Source organism: Amblyomma americanum, chromosome 1 (genome assembly GCF_052857255.1).
Source record: "Amblyomma americanum isolate KBUSLIRL-KWMA chromosome 1, ASM5285725v1, whole genome shotgun sequence".
Classification (NCBI taxonomy): Eukaryota; Metazoa; Arthropoda; class Arachnida; order Ixodida; family Ixodidae; genus Amblyomma; species Amblyomma americanum.
The window spans coordinates 398,180,695-398,202,926 of NC_135497.1; the positions used below are offsets into that span (position 1 = coordinate 398,180,695).

The 22,232-nt window shown below is 47.3% G+C and overlaps 2 protein-coding genes across 2 annotated transcripts in view; one reads left to right on the forward strand and one right to left on the reverse strand.

Annotated features, from left to right (window-relative positions):
* Positions 1-22,232, reverse strand: part of LOC144102137 (anaphase-promoting complex subunit 10-like) — a 66,680-nt gene that overhangs the window by 20,244 nt on the left and 24,204 nt on the right. The window lies entirely within an intron of this gene.
* On the forward strand, positions 13,185-22,230 carry LOC144123549 (uncharacterized; the record flags this gene model as incomplete). Its single annotated transcript, XM_077656369.1, has 6 exons — positions 13,185-13,202; positions 13,371-13,736; positions 13,809-13,973; positions 14,289-14,468; positions 21,358-21,530; positions 22,089-22,230. Coding segments are annotated over exons 1-6 (1,044 nt in total), but the record flags the coding sequence as incomplete, so codon positions are not given.

Consider the following 22,232-nt stretch of genomic DNA (forward strand, 5'->3'; position numbering starts at 1 on the left):
TGCGCTAAAAATAATTTTTCTCCCTCACACTAATCTTTAGCAGAACACCTCTGTACAGTTTAACAGTACCTCTTTCTGAGCTAGTTTGTGTAACATTGTGTAACAAGAGTAAAAACAGCGCTAATTTTTACACAAACCACACAGAAAACCAGACAGGACGGGCGCTCGTGCATGGTACTTGAGAAACAATAGCGGCTACAATGACAGAGGTGAAGAAGGGCTGGAGTTACGCACAAATAAAAATTGCTGGGGATACCCAGATAATAAGCTGAAAGGGTTTTGGACAGGACTTCTAGTTAATTGCATTAGGAAGAGAAAGACAAGGTTTCACTTTGCAGTGTAAGCTTATGTCTCTAGAATGAACAGAGAACGTTGCCCCACACTGCTTGGGCCGGTCGTTTGACCCCTCATTGACCCCATGAAAAAAAAGGGTGTCCCTGGGAAACTATTTTCGGAAACTTTCCCAGGAGGGGAGGGGGTGGGGGTGGGGGTGATAGCCTCCCTCCCTTTGTCGGGTTCGCCGCGAGACGCGACGCACGATGGACAAGACGACCAAAGGAAGAGGGCAAAGCCGCCTTTCCGAAATTAACCGTGACTTAGAGGTGCATAGCTGAGTTTGGATTCCAGCGAAGTAAAAGCGGACCTCCGAATCCTCTTCGCCCATTCCCACGGGGCTCCGCGTGCCATGTCGCCATGTGCGGTGAAAAGAGCCGTGTGCAGAGTTTAAATGAAACAAGTATGAAGCTATATAATGAAGCCAATTACAGACTTCTGTACAACAGCTAGAGGAATTTCAAGAGCATGCTGTGTGATGCTAGTTATCTCAGAACTAATGCAGTCAACTATTATTGTGTATTTTTTTGACCCAGCAGACATATGTCTGAAGATGAATGTGTACCAAACACATCGGTGCATCAGTTGTGCAATGAAAAAAAGTTGTACCAACATATAAATGCCCATGTCGTGATAATCAGGAATACTGAAGAATTAAGAAAAATAAAAACATTTTTTTTTATTTGGCCTGCTACAAACCTCTTTATACGTAGGAATTTAAATGACTCTGTAGGAAACTTTTTGGGTAAAAAGTACAGTATGGCAGAAAGGAGTCTTTAAGAAATGCACTGTGTAGAAATAGCCATATGAATTCCATGTGATTGTTCAATGAATGTAACAAATACCGTGCAAAGAAGCTTGCAGCATAGTATAGTTTTTTTGCAAGTTACAGGTTGCCGCTCTGCAGGCACTGGGCTGTGATTGTGCATGTACTGCATGACAGTGCGTGGATTGCAGAGCAGTTAACCAACAAACAGATGCTTGTTCATATCGTTTACCACACATATAAACATCAATGAAACAGGATGCTATGTGTAACTTTTTGACATGTTCCTTTTTGGCAGCCTCTAAAAATGTTTCCGCATAAATGAGCTAGCTTATTTTGCAGCAACATAACCAAGGAACTTCTGTAACTTGCCACATTTTCAAATTGTGTGAAAATCATTGCATGTGAAGGGTCACAACCATACCCCGCTTCTTGAAGGTCCCATTGCTTTGTTGACAATGCTTGGACAACCATGGCCAGCTTTCCGCATTCATGTGCACAGGGTATGCCCATTACGTGCATGCCTTTCTACCTATTAATGGCTTGCAATGCAAAAAGACAAAAAAACATACAGAGCACAAGTACAGATAGTGTTTGTAGTCCACACTCTTCTGCTTCACCTCAGTAAATATGGCACATACCCACGCGGAGGGATTGGCCAAGGTACAGTGGAGATGCCAATGAAGTGTTTGCACGGTGAAAAAAAGGACGTGAGTCGGCGGCATAGAAGACTGAATTAAGATAAGAATAGAAAAATAAATTAAATTTAAGAAACATGAATTACCAGGATAAGAATCAAGCATTTTTGGACATGCGACAGAAATTTTGTATACACCGATCAGTCGCACTTAGGTAAGCATGAAGGTAGCCACAAACGCTGCTTAACGGGAATTCCTTGGCGCTCGCACCAAACGAGAGAACTGGAAGAGACAAAGGCAGTCCTAACCTCGAAAGAGGGACCTCCAAATACTGCTTTCCTTGAACTGCGAACCGCCAGCAAGAGAGAAGAAAATGATCTAATGTTTCAACTTGCCCACATGAGACACAAAGGTTTGTCGCAGCGAACCCGCATCTGCGTAAGTACAAATTTTAGTGAAGGATTCTGCATTGCAGAAACGTCATTGACACCTCACAACGCCTTGATTTACACCACCGAACATTCCATGGGTACTTAAAGCGGTGAAAATGCACGGTATTGAGCAACGGATCACTCAAGCTGGCTGAAATATGTTGGAACCGCTTGAAACGTGAAGTTTCTAACAGAATGAGGTCAGGGACGGGATAGATTACAGGAGCGCTGAGAGCTGACCTTGCCAATAAATCAGCCACCTCGTTAAAATAGACACCCGTTTGTGTGCAGGTACCCGGACAAAGCGGATCTCACGCAATGTGCAGGGAACAAAAAGCCTAAGCGAGCGATTGAAGAAAGATTTTCCGGAATTTTGGAGAGAGACTGGAACTGAAGGGCAGTCTGCAAGAATAAAAACCCGTGAAACATGTCTCGGAGTTTTGAGAAGAGCCATACCAATAGCCAAAAACTCTACGAAGAATATAGGAGTATAATCAGGCATACGAACCGAATAGTTCCAAACCAGATCCTGCGAATATATCCCAATCGCCGCCTTCTAACAGCTGCCGGAGACATCAATTGAGTGAACAGTATGATGAGGAGAATTCCGTAGGTGTTCAGAAAGAAGATCATTTAGGATATTTGCGGGGATATGTTTCGCATGGGACGGGTAAATATGGTCGTAATAGAAGACGGGGTCAGCCTGCATATCAGCAACTCGTTCCAAGGAGATCAGATCAACCTGAAGCGGAGCTTGCGTGAACCTAACTTGGGGAAGCTGATAGCGTGGTCAATGCCTCCCATGCCTACTGTCTTTTTCTTCCATGAATAATGACAGAATTCCGGCTCGCCCCTTTAGCCATGCTTACACAGACATTTCTCGCAACTGGGCTGAAAACCGGCCGTAGTATGGAATAAGTTTAGGGAAAATTACTTTTTTAGTCATTTTATCTGCCCTGCTTAGAAGCATGGGAAAGGTACTTTGGCTGTGAGTGTTTTGGCCTTTCTCTCTCATAGTCTTTTTGCGAACTCAAGTGGTGAACTATAATACCTTCTTCATTACACATTGTGCCATCATTGTCGCAATAACGAAAGTTGGGCACATAGTAAAGGTCTGCAAGCACTGAAGATTTGGCTTTAATCTCTGACATCATTATGGATGGAATCAATACAAAGTAGAAGAAACAGTATAGTGCAGCACATGTATGATTGGAAGTGAAATACGAATGTTGTTGATGTTGTTAGCCTATCAAAAGCTGGCACATACCCGCACTGGGCGATCGGCCAAGAATCCGGTGGATATTCACCTGTAGTCAATTAATAACAAAGAAAACCACGCGGGAACGCAACACTGGTGTATGTGCTGAATTTCAGGAACAAACCGTGCAACAAGTAACAAATTTATTCCTGAATAAGATTTTACATTGCATAATGAACCATGACTGTACCAAAGCAATGAGATATAAGTGAAGCATTTCATTCCTTTCGTGACAGAAATGAGTTATGAGGTTTGTTGAATAATTAAAAAAAGTGATTTTTGATGGCAGCCAGCACGGGTCATTTCAAGTTATAGCTCAAGATGTCAGTCACATCTGATATAGATGACACGCATGCTATGAAAGCAAGATAATTTTATCCTTTTTTATGAAAGATGCACAAGCAGTTTCAAGGATTGCTTCACAACCTGATTCTGACGTATACACAAAGGCATGCCTATAGATTATTCGTGTGTTACACCAGAACCAATAATACTTAAGTTGGTAAATCATGTTCATTACCTGGATGTCATTAATAGCAAACATAGACTAATGCAGCTTATCCCATAGAAGAAAAAACAGCGGTTTTATGAAGACGTTAAGTAATACTTAATCCTGTTGTGTCCATCGGGTAATGAACTGTGCGGCAGTTTCAGTTTCACTTCTCCTATTTTCAGTTTCGGTTCTCTTACTTTCAGTTCCGCTTCTTCAGAGTTTCAGTTCAGGCCACATGCATGTTGCTTGATACCACGTATACGTGGCGTAGGAAAAGTAGAGGGGGCGGGGGGGTTGGCTGAAACTTGGCGTCAGCATGACATCGCTCGCTCCGGTGTGTCGTTCGATCTTGCATCTACAATACAACAATGTGCCGACGAGGTAAACCTTTGCTATGAGTTTCACGGGATCTTACGCCCCCTCGTACATTGCTGGAAACCCCGGGCCAGCCACAAATACCATAGAACCAGTGGAAGGCACTGTTTTCTACCTACTTAGAGGCGTCTGTCGCCTGAGTTTGCTGCATCCCGGCGCAAAGCTATGCTACTGCATTCCCGCGGCGTCGAAGGTCAGCGTCGTTCCGGAACGCCTCCCGCCACGAGCGCAATTTTAAAACCAAGGAGCAGGGACCTCAATTAAGTGAAGTTACGAAAGGCGAAGATGCGTTTCAAACCGCGCTCAGCTCTTGCGACCGTCTCTTCTAAGCCACGACGGAACGCCACCGCGGTTCAAGATATGTTTACAGAACCCTGGTGAGCCTGTCAGAGGTTTATATTGCTCACTTACGCGAACTTGCGAAGAATTGCGACTTCGACAATTCCTGACCAGTCCCCGCGGCTGCTCGGTGGACAGGGGGCGACAGCGCGTTTTCGTTTTTTTCTTTCTTTCTCTTTCTCCCTTTTCTAGTATTTTTCTTTTGTGCCCATCTTTCCAGCATCTGATTGCTTCTTGCTCTGTTCATGTGGCGGACATGTTTGCCAATTCCAACTCCTTAAGAGGGGGAGGGAGATCGCTGTAACTTCAGTCTTAAAAAGGACAGGCTCTCTCTCTCTCTCTCTCTCTCTCTCTATATATATATATATATATATATATATATATATATATATCAGACAAGTTAAAGGAAATGAGGGGCCCGTTTGACAAATTTATGAAGGGAGCCAACAGTCACCGAAACCAAGGTGCAAGGTGCATAGGAGAACGTTATTTTTTTTTATTAATGTGTTATGCTTATCAGCGGGATAATAATACTTAGATTAATAAATCGCTTAAAGAAAATTACTTATAATGAGCAGAAAAAACAACCAGGCCGCCGGTGGGATCCGAACCCACGACCTCCGAATATCGCGTCCGGTGCTCTTACCAACTGACCTACGGCGACGGCTGTCCAATCTGCTGCTCTCGTCGGTATTTATGTTTACTGGGTGTAAGCGAGCCTTGAGAGTGTTTACCAGCGCCACCCTCGACCATAGCGGCGGACGTAGCACGTCCTGTAATACCGCGAGCGTGACGTAGAACGTCATCTAACGGTGAGGGCGGAAACTGTGCGAGAGCCCTCTTATGCTACCTATGGCATCAAGACTGCCAGAACCGAGACCCTCGTTAAGCTATTAGCAGACAAGTTACAGGAAACGAGGGGCCCGTTTGATAAATTTATGAAGGGAGCCAACAGTCACCGAAACCAAGGTGCATAGGGGAACGTTAATTTTCTTTTTTTTTATTAATGTGTTATGCTTATCAGTGGGATAATAATACTTAGATTAATAAATCGTTTAAAGAAAATTACTTATAAAGCAGCAGAAAAAACAACCATGCCGCCGGTGGGATCCGAACTCACGACCTCCGAATATCGCGTCCGGTGCTCTTACCAACTAAGCTACGGCGACGGCTGTCCAATCTACTGCTCTCGTTAGTATTTATGTTTACTGGGTGTAAGCGAGCCTTGAGAGTGTTCACCAGCGCCACCCTCGACCATAGCGGCGGACGTAGCACGTCCTGTAATACCGCGAGCGTGACGTAGAACGTCATCTAATGGTGAGGGCGGAAACTGTGCGAGAGCCCTCTTATGCTACCTATGGCATCAAGACTGCCAGAACCGAGACTCTCGTTAAGCTATTAGCAGACAAGGTAAACGAAATGAGGGGCCCGTTTGACAAACCCATGAAGGGAGCTAACACTCACCAAAACCAAGGTGCATAGGGGAACGTTATTTTTTTTAATGTGTTGTGCTTTTCAGTTGAATAATAATGCATCAGTTAATAAATCGCCTAAAGTAAATTACTTATAAAGCTGCAGAAAAAAAATATTTGATTCAGGAGTTCTACTCCTTGTGTATATATATATATATATATATATATATATATATATATATATATATATATATATATATATATATATATATATATATATATATATATAAAGTTCAGAAACGCTTCATTCAGAGAGATGACAGAGCCTGTCATTTCTCAAGACTGAAGCTACAGCCATCTCCCCTTCTTAAGGAGTTGGAATTGGCACACATGTCCGCCACATCAACAGAGCAACAAGCAATCGGATGCTGGAAAGATTGGCACGAAAGAAAAATAATAGAAAAGGGGGAAAGATACATAAAGAGAAAAAAAGAAAAGCGCGCTGTCGCCCCCTGTCCACCGAGCAGCCGCGGGCTGCTCCCCGCGGGAAAGAAAAAAAAGAAAAGAAAACGAGGAACGGGAGGGGAGAATAGGCACCACTCAAGGCAGAGCGGCGGCGTGTACAGAAACAGACGGTGGCGGATTCGCGGAACAGATAAGAATGATAGATGCATGTACTCGCGTGCCGCTGGCCAACACGAGTAAACAAATAAACAGAATCAAACGCAGACAGGGCAGACTTCCCTGGAGCCTCTTCGGCAGGAATAGTCAATGCGGAATCAGCGGCGCAGTTAGCTTAACTAGAGACACGTGCACTGTGCATGAAAACACGAACACACAAAAAGAAAAAGAAAAAAGGCTGCAAAACTTCCGAGTTCGGGAAATCGTCATGTGGGGGGTAAATGTGAATGGCGGGAGCATTTAGGCAAGGGTTCTTCAATAGCACCCCGCTCGGCAAGGTGGTCGAACTAGGAAGATAGGGGTGGGGTGGGGTGGGACGGGGTAAAGATGCGCTTTTTTTTTATCCCGCCCGCGCTGTAAAAAACGTTGGGAATTCCGAGAAAAATCTAGAGAAAATGTGTCTTTACCCAACCGGACATGCCGCCATTAAATGTCACGTGACCATGACGTTGCAGGCATGACGTCGCATTTTTTTTACCAATCAGCGTTTCCAGCCTACCTACCCGCAAACGCTTGTGTGCCAACAGCGCGCCCCTATAGACCTCCTTCACCCCGCAACGTCACGAAGATGCGGTGGCGCTGATGTTAGCAGCGACTTTCGCATGGTAGGCAAAACAGGTTCCGCTTACGCCCATACAAAAAAGTCCTATGGGCGTTTATGGAAAATGCTATGTCCGTCTATGGCCTTTTATGAACGTCTGTAAGCACCCATAGAGGTGCTTATTGCCAGCTATTGAAAAATCTATGCCACTAAAGCTATAGCTTTGGAACCATACAATTGTCTTAAGCTCTCTGTAGAAAAATATATCACCCTGTATAGACAGCTATAGACAGAAATATTAAAGGTCTATAGCTATTTGGGCCAAAATTCTATAGCCGGCCATATGACATTTTTGTATGGGGGCGCCCGTGCCTACCGCAGCTACCGGCGGCTGCTTCAAGCCTGTGCACTGCAGAAGCAGCATGTATTGACCAGCTGCGTCACTGCTGGATCCGCGGAGTAGCACAAAAAAATTAAATTAGCCTCTATAGGTTTCTCGCACATAAATGCCGCATTCGGAAACTGGCTAACAGTCATTGGGCCACGGTAGTAAAGCCCGAAGTCTGGGAGTCGATAGACACAGCCACTCAATGCACTTAATAGCATGCAAGTTACTGTGTTCATTCACCTGAACATCAGGATAGTAGGCTTATAATTGCTCAAGGAAAAAAAAAAGGCATATGTAGCTGCACACGTACTCATCACCTTGAGCCGGAGTGCACGGGGCGCCGGCAGGTTCACTCGCCCCCAACGAATGTTTTCTTTTGTTAACAGCACAGCATGTTTTAATGGCGCGTTTTATGGCATTTAATATTTACTTGAAACTGTTTCTTGATATGACCGACGTATTTATTTGATTCGAGTACAAAGAAGTCTGGTAAGTTGTGTCAATCATGCGCGGTCGCGTTGGTGTGCTTAGAATAGCGTACCTTAAGTGTGCTAACCACCATATGCTTTTTCATTGCATCATGCATGTGTCATGTTTCGTGAGGTAGTACATGATCGCGAAGCTTGTTTGGAAAGAAGCAGCCGCAGGCGTGCTACTAACAGAAACGTGGTGAGATTGAGAGGGGACGCGGGAATGAAAAGTGTTTTCGTTATTTATGCATGCGATATGTAACTAAACTTGGTGCAAATATGAAATTCCTACGCTAGTTTCAGTAATTCCTTTTATTTACAGCTATACCTGGTGCAGATCTGGGTAATTATAATTAACACCCTAGTCAAGTCACCTCAAGGTATTAAACAACTGATTAGATAGTGCCCAGTTTGTTTTATGCCAGCATGTACACAAAGCCCTTTTCAGTATGATGTCGCGATTACTTCTTTTTCTAGATGATCAGTACTTATGCATGCATAGGTACATGAAAACGTTTCTTACAAAAAATAACTAACACAGTACTCCACGTGTAGGAAAAAAAATCGAGAGATTTATTACGCTCCTCAACGTCTCATGAATAGTTTGCGACAAATGGAATCATTTGATTTTCATGCGAATTACGAAGGTGAGCGATCCTGTCGCAGAAAATTTGAGAGGTCAGAAAATGAACCTTAAAGTTTATTCCCTCGTTTGTGAACTCTTCGCTTTCGCTTTGGTCAAAGAAATGCGGCACTGAAATCAAAGAAATTACCTCACAATTTTTGATGACCACACATCTAAAAAGTGTAATTTATAAATTTGTACTCAATATTTTGCTATAATTTTTCTTCACAAAACAAGACTCCAGGGCTAGGAAAGAAAATACTTCTAGAAATCAAAACTTTTCACCAAATCGACTTTTTCAAGAAGGGGAGAAGTCGGCCTGGCTGGTGCGTGGTCATGCGGCTAGAAACAGCGCTAAGCGAGACAGAGGAGATCAGAGACACGACGCTGACCCCACTTTTCGCACAGCGCGACACGCATGTCAACAGACGATGAGCGCACGTCAGCTCCGACGAAGCAACGCCAGCACTTCCCCTCACTACTGTCCCGAAGTAAAATCTATCCGGCTAGTGCAGAGTGTCAAAACGTATTTTATTCAATGCCTAGCGTATAAATCAACAGCAGAAACGCTTTCTGCATCTTTACTGCTAACCATATATACAATACACAGTGGCAAACTATTTCTCTGAATACGTCGCACGTGGCCAACGCGAGCTCGTGTACTTCGACAAATTACTAAGTTGGAAGCATCAACCATTGCTAAGATTCGCAGAAACTGGAAACGCACCTACAACCCTTGAAAACCCGCGCTCAACACCTACCTATCCGCAACGCCACTCACCGACCTTTTGCCTACCACGGGCATAGCATTGTTGTAGAGCATCCGCCTCGCATTCGGGAGGTGCCTAGTTCGATCCCCAGTGCCGCCGGGCACCCACCGGTTTTTAATGGGTACAAGATGTCTCCCGGCTTGGTGCTCGGCTCTTCTGGGTGAGATGCTTGGGAAAAGCGTCTTGACCACAGTTGCTCTGACGGATCAGCGATAAGTTCCGCCGTCAACAACCTTAAATCCGCCTCGTGCGGTAGAAGCCCATTGTGGCAAGTGGTTGAGCATCCGCCTCGCATGCGGGAGGTGCGGTGTTCGATCCCCAGTACCGCCGGGTACCCACCGGTGATAGAATGGGTACAAGCTTTCCCCTGGTCTGGTTCTCGGCGTATTTAGGGTGAAATGCTTGGGAAATGGGTCTTTGATCCCACCTGGAAAAAAGGGGCCACAAATGAGCTTCTACCGCACGAGGACTATCTATCTAGATAGACCTCTAGATAGATAGTCCTATCCTCTAGATAGCACTATCTAGATAGACCTCCTGCATGTTTGCAAACAAACGATGTGGTGCTGCAGTCGCTACCGTGCTCGCGCTGGGCAAAAGGCCAGGGAGTGGCGTCGCGGAGAGGTGTGGAGCGCGGGTTTTCAAGGCCTGTAGGCGCGTTTCCAGTTTCTGCGAATCACAGCAATGATTGATGCTCGCTGCTTAGTAATTTCTCGAAATACACGAGCTCGCATTGGCACCGTGCGGCGTATTCAGAGAAATAGTTTGCCACTATGTATTACATATAAGGTTAGTAGTAAACATGCAGGAAGCATTTCTGCTGTTGATTTATACCCTTGGCATTGCATAAAATAAGTTTTGATACTCTGCACTAGCCTTAAATACCTCCTGGAGGTATTTCTAGGCCTGAATTGGGAACAGTTGGGAATAAGAATAAATAGAGAATACCTAAATAATCTGCGATTCGCTGATGACATTGCCTTGCTGAGTCACTCAGGAGGTGAACTGAAAACCATGATCAATGAGTTAGACAGCCAGAGCAGATTGTTGGGTTTCAAAATTAACATGCAGAAAACCAAGGTAATGTTCAAAAGCCTAGCAAGGGAACAACAGTTCGCAATTGGCAGCGAGAGCCTAGAAGTTATGACGGAATACGTCTACTTAGGGCAGGTAGTGACAGCTGACACGGATCATGAGAGGGAGATAACTAGAAGGACAAGAATGGGGTGGAGCGCATATGGAAAATTCTCGCAGATCATGAGTGGCAGCTTACCAATTTCGCTCAAGAGGAAAGTGTACAACAGCTTTATCTTACCGGTACCCACCTACGGGGCAGAAAGTGGAGGCTAACGAAGAGTTCAGCTTAAGTTAAGGACAACGCAGCGAGCCACGGAAAAAAAAAATGATAGGTGTAACGTTAAGAGACCGGAAGCGAGCAGAGTGGGTGAGGGAACAAACGCGGGTGAATGATATCCTAGTCGAAATCAAGAGAAAGAAATGGGCTTGGGCAGGCCATGTAATGCGAAGGCAAGATAACCTCAGTCTCCCTTTAAAGGGAGACGGGAGACTGAGGCGGATTTCAAATCTGCTAACCTTCTAGGCTTTTGAAGTATACTCATTGTTGATCATGCTTGTAAAGTTATTTTTTCAGTTGTTGCAAAAGCACCGCCACAATCATAGATTGAATGCGCGCCGTTCAAATCTCCCGCGTCCCGAGAGAGCGCAGGAGAGAACAGCAGAGAGGAAAACCTCCTCCTTGTCGGCCCTTGTGACGTCAATCTGAGGAGCCGGAGACCCTCTGAGTGACCCGAACGTGCTTTCAGCGCGCGTTGTTCCTCGTGTTGCCTGCGTTGTGGTCGTAATCCCAAAGTGTTTCAGCCAAGTTTTGAGCATCCGACCACGTGCAGCCGATCTAACATGAGGTACTGCTGTGCGTTCGGGTGTACGAGCACCTACGGCCGCGACGATGTCGTCTTCCACACTTTCCCGAAAGATCAAAACCTCGCAGCGCAGTGGGTCGTTGCTGTGAAGAGGGAGAATTTCAAGCCGACCAAAGCAAGCGTACTCTGCTCGAAGCACTTTCGTGACAGCGACTACATGCAGAGCTTGTCCCTATGCGATCGCTAGGGATTTCTGTCAAAGGGGCACGGCTGAACCATGACGCGGTTCCTTCACTATTTTTGCACAAAAGAAGCATGTCACCACCGCCAAGAAGTGCATTTGCTAAAAGTAGGAAACATGAGGTGAGTGCTTCTACTTCCGATTTTAAATTCATTACTCTGCGTCAATTCTGGTCTCATTTGCGTGTGGAGCTTTGCATGAAGCGTTGACCGCGAGTAGCGCACGCGGAGAGCGATCCCGCGATGGTACACGCACAGCGCCGCGCGGCTGTACTCGGGTTTCCTTTTCTCGCGCAAGGGGATATGCTATAGAGACCCTTGCGCTAAACGTCACTTAACTCATCAATGAGTGTGTTGTGTTGTGTTTTATGGCACATAGGCAACTAAGGCCATCATGCGCCAAACACAAGGTTAACTCATCAATGAAACACTGCTGATTATTCCTCGCGTGCAGACGGGACGGGCAATTATAATGGTAATGGTCCTGCGCATGCGCACTGGCGCCTCGCTGTTCCCCTATGTCCCTAACCGATAGCTTCACAGTTTTTAAATCTGTCCAATTCTGATGTGGTTATGCAAATGCGACAAGTCGGCAGGCGTCATAGTATTCTTACGATGTAAACATACATTTCGATGATCACCTAACAGCCGAGAAAGACTTCGCGTACGCGGTTTTCTTGCTTTGATAGAAAAAATTTCAGTAAAGAGCAATTCAGTAATCCAGTACGCTTTTTATCCTTTCAGGTCCTTGCAGAACTGCTTGGAGAAGGATCAAGCGTGGAAAAACTTGATCCAAAATTGGGCAGTCCCTCTGGTAGCTCAACAGGTAATGACGGTACATTAAGTCTGAACATTTAGTTGTGCATGCCTATACTGTGCATCAAATTATGTCTGTCTGTGCTGCAGATGTCACTACAGAAGCTGGAGCAGATCTCTGTGCAATGCCACATGAAAACTTCGGCATGAAAAATTCACTAAGTATCCTTACTCTCACTGGTAATGACCAATCTTCAGCAAGCAGAGTAATGCAAGGCATTGACGCCTTACACATTATATAATAACCTGCTCATTATTGCAGATTCAGCACATGATGCAACGCTGGAGGTCAAACTGACAGAGCCTTGTGAGGGAAGACACAAGTCTGTCCAAGCAACGATGCGGCCAGCGTCAAAAAGCACAGCTGTACAGGCATGTGTGAAAAGAAGCATGACATCACACCACTCTCAGACAAAACCACACACTGTATCTATCGGTATGTGCCTCCAAAATCAGCGTACATTTTTGATGCATGCATTTGTACAATAATGACGGGGAAGGGGGCAAAGCGTTATAGAGGTTTTCAGTTGTACTAAAATTTCCGCATATTCTATGTTGCGTGCAGTGGTAACTACTAAATGCAGCTGCACATATCACATGATTTTTAGGCATTCAGGTTGGCAGCCCCATGATAAATGTAGCCACTCAAACGACCATGCCAATCCAAAGAGAGGCCATTGAAAATGATGACAGCACAGAAGACGAAGGTGGAGATGAGAACTACGATGATGAGGACTACAGTCCATGTGAAGAATTTGAAGAGAAGTATGCGATTTATTAACAGTATGATAAAAACCTGTTTGCCTTACTTTTAATCTGGTGCCATAAACATTCACTCGTAATGTTTTTCGTGCAAGGTAGCGTGCTTAGGCTGTCCAGGGCGATTGAAAATTTGCCCATTCTCTTCCACGCAGGATTATGTCGGAAACTCCCCAGATGAACCCGGCAACAAAATATTTTTGGTGCAGGAGAAGTACCTTTGGAAGCTTTTCCAGCTGTGCACAGAGTGCCTCGCACCTCGTACAGTCAGATTCGAGTGTGAAGGCACACTTCTAGAAGTTTATGGGGAGTGTGCATCTGGCCATTTCGTTTACTGGTGTAATCAGTACGTCGAAAAACAGCAGCCGATCCTCAACCTGCAGCTTTGCGCAGCAGTTCTCTTCTCTGGATGCAACCCAACAGCTACACTGAGAATGCTGGCTTCAATTGGTGTACCGGTTGTGAGCAACAGGACATTTTTTGCAACTCAGCGTTCATACCTGTGGCCTGCAATTGACAGGGTAAGGAGTCATTGTGAAGAAGTTTCCAGCTTTCTTTGCATGGTCAAGGTTCAATGTGCACTGTTTTTTCAGGTTTGGAAAGAAGAGCAGAAAAGTCTGCTGCAAGAGCTGCAAGGCCAACAGGTGAACCTTGCTGGAGATGGACGGGCTGATTCACCAGGATTTAGTGCTAAATATGGCACGTATACTCTGCTGGACGTTGAACGCCACAAAGTCTTGCATTTTGAAGTCGTGCAGGTGCGTTTCCACTTTGCTACAACAACGTTCTGTAAATTTCTATAGCTCACTAATGCCGCCAAATGAACTGTAATGCAACATTTAAATATCATGACTTCTTTCTGCAGCACATGCATTATCATTGGCTTAGCCTTGAATCCCCGTGCTGGTAGATGAAGCATCAGCACAGCACTACCATTGTTAGAAATATAAAGATTTATTTTCTCAAAAATGTTTACAGCTGGGAAGGAGAGACTTCAATACATGCAGACTTCTTTTTTAATTGGTAGACACGCTGCACATCACTCAATATCCTTTGCACTTATCATTCTACAGTCCAATGATGCTGGCGGCAGCTGTCGCATGGAGTTAGAAGGCCTGAAACAAGGCCTTGCTTTTCTGGAGAGTGAGAGCATCAAGGTAGCAGTGCTGGTGACCGACCGTCATACACAGATCAAGTGCTTTCTCCGCAACAACAAAGCTGCAATCACCCATGAGTTCGACGTGTGGCACATGGCAAAAGGTATCTAGCAGCTGCGGCTTTACGGTTGCTGATAAAATGTCATTTTTAGAATATTCATGGAATATATTACATTAGTTCTATTTTTTTTAATGCATTTTAGGTATCACCAAGAAACTGCACACAGCTGCAAAACAAAATAACTGCAAGGAACTTGCACCCTGGATTAAGTCTGTGTGCAACCATCTGTATTGGGCGGCAGCATCCAGCGAAGGCAAAGCAGAACTCATTGTGCCCAAATGGCTGTAACTTCTTAACCACATAAGGGACATCCACACACACGACCAGACATCGTTCCCCACGTGCTTGCACGGTGACATTGAATCGAAGCAGTGGCTCAGAGAAGGTATGTTACATTTTGTAATGAAAATATGTGAAAGGCCCTAGCGAAGCATAATTAGGCACATCTAGGTTTGATATATTGCCACCTGGTGTTCTCAGGTGGCGCTGAAGTGTCTTCGAAGACGTTGAAGTGTCTCTCGCTGGCTGGCTGGCTGCTTGCTGTATTCTGCTGGTTAGCGACCTGTCTCCCTGTTTTCCGTTACATATTTTGGTGTAGGCGCTGGGTAAAGATCCCTGTATATGTCTCATACTCCTCCGGATACCCTGGGCTCCAGTCCTTCGCTAGTGGACACCCCCGTGCACCGCGCTAGCCGGAGAAATCAAGGCCTACCTCCCGAACACGGGCTTTTGGAGTCTGCCAGAGCACCCACCCATCGACCTGTCATGCCAGCTGCTGCCTACTACACCTTGCAGAATCCGCGACTGCCCAAACCATTCCACGGCAGTCAGCTCGAAGACGTAGAGGACTGGCTTCTCGAGTTTGAACGCGTGGCCTCATTCAACCAGTGGGACGACGCCGCTAAACTTCGAAACGTCTTCTTTAGTCTCGAGGATGGTGCACGTACCTGGTACGAAAACCGAGAAGACGCCCTAACATCATGGCACGAGTTCCGCCGACGCCTGCTGGAGACCTACACCAGCACGGATCGTCGAGAACGGGCTGAACGGGCTTTGCAGTCTCGCATTCAGATGCCGAATGAGACTGTAAGCATGTACGTGGAGGATATGACTCGGCTCTTCCGGCGAGCTGACCCGGCCATGCCCGAAGATAAAAAGGTGCGCCATCTCATGCGCGGCGTTAAAGAGCAACTTTTCGCTGGCCTCGTGCGCAGTCCACCTGGGACTGTTGCTGAGTTTCTCTCGGAGGCGGTCACGATGGAGAAGATGCTCTTGCGGCGGTCTACCACCTACGACCGGCCGGTACTCGCCGCTTCACTTACAGAGCCGCTTCCTGCCTTCGGGGCTAACCCTGGTCTTCTCCGCGACCTGATCCGCTCCGTTGTGCGCGAAGAGCTCCAGGCGCTTTTCGGTGCTCCCCTGCCGACGGCCGGCTCTCTCGCTAGCCTGGTCCGCGAAGAGGTTCAAGCCTTGAGACCTTCGTTCCCGTCCGTTGACCCGCCGCCTTTACCAACGGAGTGCCGTCGTCCAACGTACGCTGAAGCCTTGCAACGTCCAGCGCCCTCTTCGGCGCAGTTTCCTCCGTCCAATCAAGGCTCGCTGTTTTCCGCACACCCCGACACGTACTACATCGACAATCGACGATCACCCCAGCGGAAGACGGACCTGTGGCGTGCTCCGGATCGGCGGCGTCTCTGCTTTCACTGCGGGGAACCCGGTCATCTGTATCGCCAGTGCCCGTATCGACAGCTTGGGCTGCAGGGGTTCCCTATCGACATGCCCCGTCCACCAAGAGGTCAACGACCCCGGGAGATCGAGGACTACGTAGCCCAGCAGCGCATGGCGACAATTCCCCAGCGGCAGTCTCGGTCTCCATCACCACGCCGACCTTCGCCACAGCCCCAAAGCTCCTCCTGGATGGCGCAGAGACGGTCGCCAAGTCCCCGCCGGGAAAACTAAAGAGAGCGACCTCAGGGGGCGAGGCCGCTGGCAATCGATACGAACAAGACCCCCCGACAACGCGAACAGCGACCGACCGCGATTTAAAGGCAACGACTGCAGTACCTGAACTCGGAGATCGATTCTCGTTGGATATACCCGTGCTTCTCGATGGCTATAAGGTTAGTGCTTTGGTGGACACTGGCGCTGATTTCTCGATTTTAAGCGGAAAGCTAGCGGCGCTTCTTAAAAAAGTAATGACACCATGGTCCGGCACGCAGATTCGCACGGCTGGCGGACATGTCGTAACTCCGCTTGGCCTATGCACAGCAAGAGTCCAAATTCGCAGCTCCACATTTGTTGTCAGCTGCCTAGTTCTACCGAACTGCTCCCGTGACTGTATCCTTGGCGTTGATTTTCTCCGAGAGTATGGAGCTATTATTGACCTCCGAAAGCGCACTGTCACATTTTCTACCGAGAAAGCTGATGTTTACTCCGAGGACTGTCCACGCCGCGCCGCCCTTAGAATATCCGCCGAGAGCGTTTGGATTCCGCCACGCGCCAGCGTTTTTGTGAGTGTTCACTGCGACGGACTACGTGAAGGGACAGCGGTCGCAGAGGGCAACCTGTCCCTTTTGCTCACCCACGGCATCTGCTCAGCGCGAGGTCTCATCCATCTCCGCGACGGCTGCTCTGAGCTCCTGGTGACTAACTTCTCTAACGAGCCCCGGCACCTTTTTCGTGCTACTGCCATCGCATTCGCCGACCCCTTAGCGGAGGTTTCTGAATGTTTCGCGTTCGAAGCTGTTAGACCTGTGCGCCCATCCCTTGACATCAGCCCGGACCTTTCGGTGACTCAACAGCGAGAACTACGTGCCCTCCTACTTGAATACTCCTCCTGTTTCGCTTCTTCGTCGAAAGTCCGGCAAACGGCTCTTCTCAAGCACCGCATCATTACGCCCGACGATGCCCGCCCCATCCATCAGCAGCCGTACCGTATCTCACCGAAGGAGCGTGAGGCGATCCAAACGCAGGTGAAGGAGATGCTTTCAGATGGAATCATTCAACCTTCCAGCAGCCCCTGGTCTTCACCTGTCGTGCTGGTGAAGAAAAAGGATGGGACACTCCGCTTCTGCGTGGATTATCGGAAACTGAACAACATCACCAAAAAAGACGTCTACCCGCTGCCTCGTATCGACGACTCGCTCGACAGACTTCGTCGCGCCCAGTACTTCTCCTCCATTGATTTAAAGAGTGGGTACTGGCAGATAGAGGTCGACGAGCGGGACCGCGAAAAAACGGCGTTCGTGACACCCGACGGACTGTACGAATTTAAAGTGCTACCTTTTGGGCTATGTTCAGCGCCGGCAACTTTCCAGCGGATGATGGATACCGTTCTCGCTGGACTAAAATGGCAAACTTGTTTGGTTTATCTCGATGATGTCGTATTTTCCGAAACCTTTGCCGAACACCTTGAACGCCTGAGGACAGTATTAGATGCCCTCCGATCGGCCGACTTAACGCTAAAGCCCGAGAAGTGCCACTTTGGGTACAAAGAGTTGAAGTTTCTCGGTCACCTCGTGAGTGCCGATGGCGTTAAGCCCGACCCCGAGAAAACTGCTGCCGTCGCCAACTTTCCTGTTCCTGCAACAAAGAAAAGTGTGCAACGTTTTTTGGGTCTGTGCGCATATTACCGCCGCTTCATCGCCGACTTTTCAAAGATTGCCGCACCCCTGTACCACCTCACGCGCAATGATACACAGTTCGTGTGGGCTGCCGAGCAGCAGGAGGCTTTTGCCGAGCTGCGCAGACGACTGCTAACATCCCCTGTTCTTGCGCACTTTGATGAAGAGGCTGAAACCGAAGTCCACACCGACGCGAGCAACGTCGGCCTCGGCGCCGTACTCGTCCAACACCAAGGTGGCGTGGAAAGGGTCATCGCGTATGCAAGCCGCACGCTTTCTCGCGCTGAAACAAACTATTCGACCACAGAAAAAGAATGCCTTGCGGTTATGTGGGCAACCATGAAATTTCGTCCGTACCTCTACGGCCGCCCGTTCAAAGTAGTTACCGACCACCATTCGTTGTGCTGGCTTGCAAATCTTCGCGACCCATCGGGGCGCCTAGCCCGATGGAGCCTCCGCCTCCAAGAATTCGATTACACCATTGTGCACAAATCTGGCCAGACGCACGAAGACGCTGACGCACTCTCTCGCGCGCCCGTCGGGTTAGCGGATGATAGCATAGAGGACGAGAGGGGTTTTATTGGAGTTGTCAGCGCCTTAGACCTAATGACCCGCCAGCGAGCTGACCCAGACCTGCGACCTATCATTGATTATCTGGAGGGCCGAGCTTCTGTCGTACCCCGACAATTTTCTAGAAACCTGCCGGCCTTCTGTCTCCGGAACGGCATTTTGTTTAAGAAAAACTCCAGCACTGTTGACCGAGCGCACCTCCTCGTCGTTCCGGCAGATCTCCGCGCCGATATCCTTCTTGCTTGTCACGATGAGCCGACCTCCGGCCACTTGGGCTTTGCCCGCACACTTGCACGCGTGCGCCAGGCGTATTATTGGCCCAAACTTTCTCACGCCGTCCAGCGTTACGTCAGAGGCTGCCGCGATTGCCAACGTCGTAAGGCGCCTCCTCTCAAGCCAGCGGGCTTGCTCCAACCTATTGAACCCCCTCGGACGCCTTTTGATCAAGTCGGCATCGATCTTCTGGGCCCATTCCCTGTGTCATCGGACGGTCATAAATGGATCATAGTCGCGACCGACTATTTAACAAGGTATGCGGAAACTAAAGCGGTGCAGCAAGGTACGTCATCTGAGATCGCCCAGTTTTTTATGCAACAAATCGTGCTGCGTCATGGCGCACCGTCCCACGTAATCACTGATCGAGGTACGGCGTTTACGGCACAGCTCATGCGCGACGTGTTCGAGCTCAGTCACACGAACCATCGCAAAACTACTGCCTATCACCCACAGACGAACGGGCTCACAGAGAGACTCAACAGAACGATCGCCGACATGATCGCAATGTACATAGACTCGCAGCACAAAACCTGGGACGAGATTCTCCCGTACGTCACATACGCTTACAACACGGCCACCCAGGAGACGACCCGATTTACACCATTTCGTCTGGTCTACGGACGTGATGTTCAGACGATGCTGGATGCAATGCTTCCATGCAGCACTGATGACCACCCACTCACGCCAGACGCCGAGCAGTTCGCTCAGCGCGCCGAGGAAGCACGTCAACTTGCCCGTCTTCACATTCAGCGGCAGCAGGGCACGGATGCACGCCGCTACAACCTCCGTCATCGGCACGTCGAATACCATCCGGGAGACCAAGTTTGGGTGTGGACCCCGGTACGCCGCCCAGGCTTGTCAGAAAAACTGATGTGCCGTTACTTTGGACCGTACCGAGTTTTGCGCCGCGTCACCGAAGTGACCTACGAAGTTCTTCCTGACGGGACTGTGCAGCCTCAGCGTCGTCCACCCCGCTCTGAGGTTGTGCACGTTGTCCGCATGAAACCCTACTTCACGCGGTAATGGATAGTACGCTCAGTGTTCTGCTAGTTTTCGCGTGGGACACCTTCGCCCACCTCCCTTGTACATTTTTGTGTGCTTGTGCTGTTTTTTTTTCTCTTTCCACTGCCCATACTGCAACCCCGCTTTTGTTTTTCTTTTTTTTTGGAGGGGGAGTAATGCCACCTGGTGTTCTCAGGTGGCGCTGAAGTGTCTTCGAAGACGTTGAAGTGTCTCTCGCTGGCTGGCTGGCTGCTTGCTGTATTCTGCTGGTTAGCGACCTGTCTCCCTGTTTTCCGTTACAATATAAAGTAATAAAATTCCAATAAGAGAGGGTTTCAGGTAGGGAGACATAATCTCTAGAGTACTATTCACTGCGTGTTTACAGGAGGTATTCACAGACCTCAAATGAGAAGAACTGGCGATAAGAGTTAATGAAATTTGGTCATCACGTTGCCTTGCTAAAGAACTCGGAACTCCAGAACAGTGGCGAATCGGGCTAGTTGGTGCATGTTTGTCATTTTTCGAAAGCGCTAAAACAACATGGACAAAGAAGGAACAGACAGGGATGAGCGCTTGTCCATGTGTGTTCCTTCTTTGTCCGTTTTGTTTTAGCGCTTTCGAAAAATGAACTCGGAACAAACTGCAAAGCATTATCGATGACCTCGACAGGCAAAGCAGAACAGTGGGTGTAAAAACTTTATGCATAGAACTTAAGAAACGTCCAACAGTCTCTGAAGCGAGCAGTGGTTTATGATGGGCAGCGAATCATTAAAAGTGGGAAGAGAAGAGGTCTAATTAGTGTAGGTAATGACCGCATATCCAGACCATGAGAGTGAAAGAAACAAGATAAGAATAAGGACCAGTGCATTTAACAAGTATGCTGAAATCATGAATGGTAATTTACCAGTATCGCTCAAGAGGCAATTGTACAACAGCTGTATCTTACCAGTACTCACTTATGGTGCAGAAACAAAATTAGCAAAAAAAGTTGAACTTAGATTGAGTACAATGTTGCAAGCTGTGAAACTGAAAAGTGTAACATTATGATATGAAGAGAGCAGAGTGGGTAAGTGAACAAACGAGTTAATGATATCCTGGTAGAAATCAAGAGGAAATGGCAGGGAATGCAATGGAGAGGCTGGAAACCTATGGTTGTTGAGATAATAGACAGGATTCCAAGATTTCAGCAACCTGTGCAGTGCAGCAGGATTTCAATGAAAAGCTTCATGAGCTAAGTAAATAATGGCTGTTTCAGTTTCTTCCATACCATTTATTGCAGTGCACCTCAAATACCAATTTTTATTAAAACTATCGAAACTTATAAGATGTGCATTACTGAACACAAGTTTATTTACAGGTGTACTGAAACACTTTTTAACTGGTTGATGCAAAGCATACAGCAAGCCGCACACTTAGAGCTTTACAAAGAGATGATAATGGCCGTTTCTTTTTAGAATCAAAGGCTTTCCAGAAGCTTCAAGACATTGCAAATTCTAAGGCCCTTCTGCAAGACATGCCGCGGCTATCTACTAGACATCAAACCTATGGATTAGAGGATTTTCATAGCCTTCTAGTGCATTTTGCACCGAAGACCTACCATTATTCGTATTTGGGAATGAGGGCCAGGTAAGCTGTTGTCTTCTATTCTCTACTTTTACAGTCAGAAGCCATCGATATCACAAAACAATTGTGTTAAAGAAAACAAATGTTAGACATGCATCTGTAGAAAAAGTGAAAGGCATGTAGGCACGTGCCACAACTATCTGAACAGGTGCCCATCTTAAATTACACTTACTGAAATTGTCAATAGTTGCATCATTTCTTATGTCATCTAAACAGAAATTAAAAACGCAGTCAACCGAATCGGAAGGGATTTTACATGCCGACACTTTGTGGGCATTTAGAGTTTCGGCTGTGTTCACCATGCAAGCACTGCATTTTCATTTTCAATCCGCCCGGCAACTGAGGCGATGCTTTGTTCTCATAGCTCTTCAGAAGTAGTACTTTGCTTCTCCACTATTTTCATCACGCGTGCTCATGGTGCTTTCAAGCACTAATTGCTAACATGGTGTTGTGCTCAAAGCCCATCAGTGGCCTTCTTTTGTCACACGATCTTTACAGTTGGACTGTTTACATATGTTACAAGGTAACACCTTTTCACACTGTCCTATGCAACTTTTTCAGGACGCAACTTGCTGTACTTCACTACAACGAGAACAGTGCACGTGGTCAGGCACGCACAATGGGTGGCACACTTCGATGGTGTGTGCGCTACCCAAAGGCAGCAGATGGTGACCCAACAGCTTGTCCAGTAAAGGAGCCACCCAC